The 3,642-nt window shown below is 42.4% G+C and overlaps 1 protein-coding gene across 1 annotated transcript; it reads right to left on the bottom strand.

Annotated features, from left to right (window-relative positions):
• Positions 1-2,325: 2,325 nt before the first annotated feature.
• On the bottom strand, positions 2,326-3,642 carry LOC134056041 (apovitellenin-1-like). Its single transcript, XM_062512541.1, has 3 exons — positions 3,582-3,642; positions 3,050-3,209; positions 2,326-2,425 (listed from the first exon to the last, which is right to left on the bottom strand). The coding sequence occupies exons 1-3, from the start codon at positions 3,640-3,642 to the stop codon at positions 2,326-2,328; spliced, it is 321 nt and encodes a 106-aa protein (XP_062368525.1).

Genomic DNA, 3,642 nt, shown 5'->3' with positions numbered 1-3,642 from the left:
TATTTTATAAAGAAATTACAGATTAACCTGTTTATTCCAAATGAAAATTGAGAATAGATATGAAATATCTGAGATATAAAATGGCCCTCTCATTACATGTCCCATAAATTTGCCCCAGGGTCCTTTTTGGGATAAAAATATTTTTTTTCCTCAACCCAATCCCAGTCTCAGCTGCTAGTTTCTGTCTCAAAGGATGCCACTAACATTAGGGAAAAAAGTGACAGTGGAAAGTTGTCTAGTTTGCTCTTCATAGGTTGCCCCATGTTGCAGATTGTACAAAAGATTACCTGGAATGTTTTCTACTTATTTTTTTCAAGTGTAAAAATGCATAGATAACTAACTACATGATCAGGAGATTGAGTACAAACAAGCACAGAGATCTATAGTCTGATTCTGTTTTGCTCATCTGCCAAAATCAGACATCAAACTGCTAATCAGGATTTGTCTGGCTTGGATTTTCTGGAAGTTACATTGCAAAGAAGTGAAAGGATATAATTAAGTGCACTGAACAAAATGTCAACTTTGTTAAGTTTTAGCACAGAATTAATATCAGCTACTGCACTGCTCCAGCTGGGCAGTGATGCAGTACAGAAATGCCACTGGGTTGCATTGGTGAAGTCACACAACAGGCTCAAAATGCAGCACGTGGAGCCCTATACTTTCCAAACTTTTTCCTACTCTTTTTGGCAGTGCATGCAAATAGATTGCAAAGGCTGAAGCACCAAACACCACATTCTTAAGAGACTATTAGGCTCTTTCATATGACTCATGACTTTCACTCTTTCAGAAAGAAATACTTTTGAAATGCCAGAAAAACAAGCTCTACTCTTAGAAAATTCACAATGTTGAATTATTCCTTATGATAAGATAGGATTTAAGTTGCAGGGCTTGTCATTTTAAAGTCTTTATTTAGGGAAAAAATAATGAAACACGCAAAACATGCAGGAAGAAAATCATCCCTGTAGCAAAAGAGCTAAAGGTCCTGGCTTTTTCATGTGGTTAACATTCTTATTGTTCTTATCAGCCAAAACTTCTGCCTTTCTGAATCTCCTCCTGAATACTGGTGCATTTACATAACACATATGCATGTTTGTGGCCAGACAAGCACAGACTGTCTAAAGAAAACAAGCAGCAATGAATAAACCTGCAAATGAGCTCTGCAGAAGTGGTGAAGCCACTGGAGATGGAAGAACTTGCTGCTCTGCATGGGGACACTGATTTCATTCTGATTGCACACAGTAAAAATGAGCTACTGGGATAAAGAAAATGGAAAATGAGGGGATTTTATTCCAGTCAAGTGGCTAAGTGCAAGCTTACAGCTGACCTGACTGACAATTAAAGAAACAAAACAACAAAATAATGGGCTTGCTTTAGCCTATGCCACAGTCTCCCACTGTGATTTCAGAAAAAATGTCTACTTGCTTCTGCTTGCTTAACAAGAAAGAAGATGGATTTCTTTGTCCAGTGTGGGCATCTGGGCTGATGCAGTTACACAAGGACTGATGAGGACCTGCCAGATCTTCATGCACAGTGCTGGGCATAGGTGTCCCTCTCATAAACTGGTCAAGATAGTGAGAACTTTTCCACCTATATCTCCTTTGAAAAAGCTCATTCAGTAGCCTCTCTGGCTGGCCAATGAAACAACACTTCCAAAGTCCAAAGTTTAGGTCGGCGGACAGTTTAATTTACTGGCACATGTTTTCCCAAATTATCTGAAATCTTCAGCCTCATGATACTGGTGCACCTAATTGTTTCCTACCTAACCAAGGAGCACAATCAGTTGTACGATGAATTGTGGCTACTCTGAAAGACTCAGGTAGTGCCTCCTCCACCCAAGAAGAATCTGAGCTTAGTTAAAAGTGCCTGAACACTCAGGGTTTGTTAGCACTGACTGCAAAAACTTCCTGTGAATCAGCTACATTCGCAGCAGAATGGGATGCCAAGGTGAGTCAGATTCCATAACAGTCAATACAAACAAGAAACTTAAGGAAGTGTAACAACCAACATTTTTTTTATTAGAGGGGCAATGGCCAAGCCATTCAGGAGGAATTAATTTTCAAGATTTGGCTACAGAAGAACTCTACAATCTCTATATTGCCTTCCCCGTGCCCAGCCGCTTGATTTTTTTTTTCCGGGGAGGCTTCAGCAGATGCCTTCATCAGATGCCTTCAATCTTTTGGCCTTTGGGTTCCCTCTAGTGGCATTAAGAGGAGCATCGATTCTGTCTTATTGAATGATCTTGGTGCATATGAGAGGCAGGAGGAAAGAGGGCACTGCAGGGTGTTACACACCCACATCAGGAAACACTGACTTGCCTTTATTTGGCTAATAGCCTAGGACTCGTGTGTACCACAGGTTCTTTATTTTTTCAATCAGCTGTTCAAACATTACACTGACTTTAGTTGCTTCTTTGGCGAATCTCTGTCTGCAAGAGACAACAGAATATGTGGTAAAATACACAAGTATGTGAGGGCAATCCCCATCTGCTGCAGTTACCACTCTGAAGAGCTCCTCGGCAGTCCTAGAGAGGCTTTCCTCAGAAGACAGGAATAGGCAGTACGTGTCTGCCATGAGTTACATGAAACTGTCCGTAGGGTGATCATGCTTTTCCTTTTGTGAGGAAATTCATAACCCTACCTTGAGCAAGACATGCATACAGCTAGAGCCAACTCTGTGATTTGCATCAAGAGATACTGGCACACAGAGTACTCAGCCCCTCACAGCACTGCAACACCCTTCCAGAGGAGCTGATTCCCCACCAGTCAGCAGCCTCCTCCCTCACTACCCATGGATAAAGAGCAGTACCAGCCATCCATGTGAACATTGTCATGTACAATGTGCCTCCCTGGGAAGAGTTCACAGGAGACTCTATCACCTCACCCCACCCTCCAGCACCTTGCTTCCTTGGTACATCAGGCTTTGGTTGCTGATTAAATTCCCCTCAGATCTCCCCATATAGATAGTTGATTAATCTGCTCTTTCTCGCACACCTCCCTCTCCCTTTTCACACATGGATATTGAAGTGTTAGTACAGAGAAGCTTTTCATACCTGGCCGCAATAACTGTTGGACTCTGGACAGTATCCAACAAGAACTGACTGACTTTAGGAGACACCTTGTTCACAGCTTCATAAAAGTAAGATGCAATAGCCTCAGGGATGGCCAGCAAGTCACGACGGTCTTTCTCAAAGATGGACTTTGACTGCACTTCTGAGAAAAAAAGGCAAAACCCCATGAGGCTTCCATGTCACTTGTGTCTCTGGCATCTTCCCCCAGGTGCAGGGGAAGAGATCTGAAATTCTGAGATTCAGAACCTCTCCCAGAATTTGCTCTACAGAATTCAGCACCCCCTCTTCACCCAGTCATGGGTATCGAAGTCATAGACCTTCCATGGCAGAGTATTTGCACACAGTATGGGCAGTTTTCATGCCAGTTCTCTACTGACCTGTTCCACACTATCGAGCATGACGTATTCATAGTGAATATAACTGAATTATTCAACTGAATTATTGTGCTTCAGTCTTACTTCACAATGCATGAGAACCTGCAGAGCTGAGTTTTGTCTCAGACAAACAGACTTACCGGGGAGAGTGGCGCTAAGGAGCAGAATCAGAGCTATCACCAATGCCTTGGATTGCAGCAT

This window comes from Cinclus cinclus, chromosome 2 (assembly GCF_963662255.1).
Source record: "Cinclus cinclus chromosome 2, bCinCin1.1, whole genome shotgun sequence".
NCBI classification, from domain to species: domain Eukaryota; kingdom Metazoa; phylum Chordata; class Aves; order Passeriformes; family Cinclidae; genus Cinclus; species Cinclus cinclus.
The sequence above is the reverse complement of the archived record's forward strand: the minus strand, read 5'-3'. Positions and strand labels throughout refer to the sequence as shown.

Coding starts and splice junctions, on each gene's coding strand:
- LOC134056041 (XM_062512541.1), bottom strand. CDS start 3,642: ATGCTGCAATCCAAGGCATTGGTGATAGCTCTGATTCTGCTCCTTAGC. Junction 3,210..3,581: donor CCTTAGCGCCACTCTCCCCG/GTAAGTCTGTTT, acceptor TTTTTTTCTCAG/AAGTGCAGTCAAAGTCCATC. Junction 2,426..3,049: donor CCAACAGTTATTGCGGCCAG/GTATGAAAAGCT, acceptor TGTCTCTTGCAG/ACAGAGATTCGCCAAAGAAG.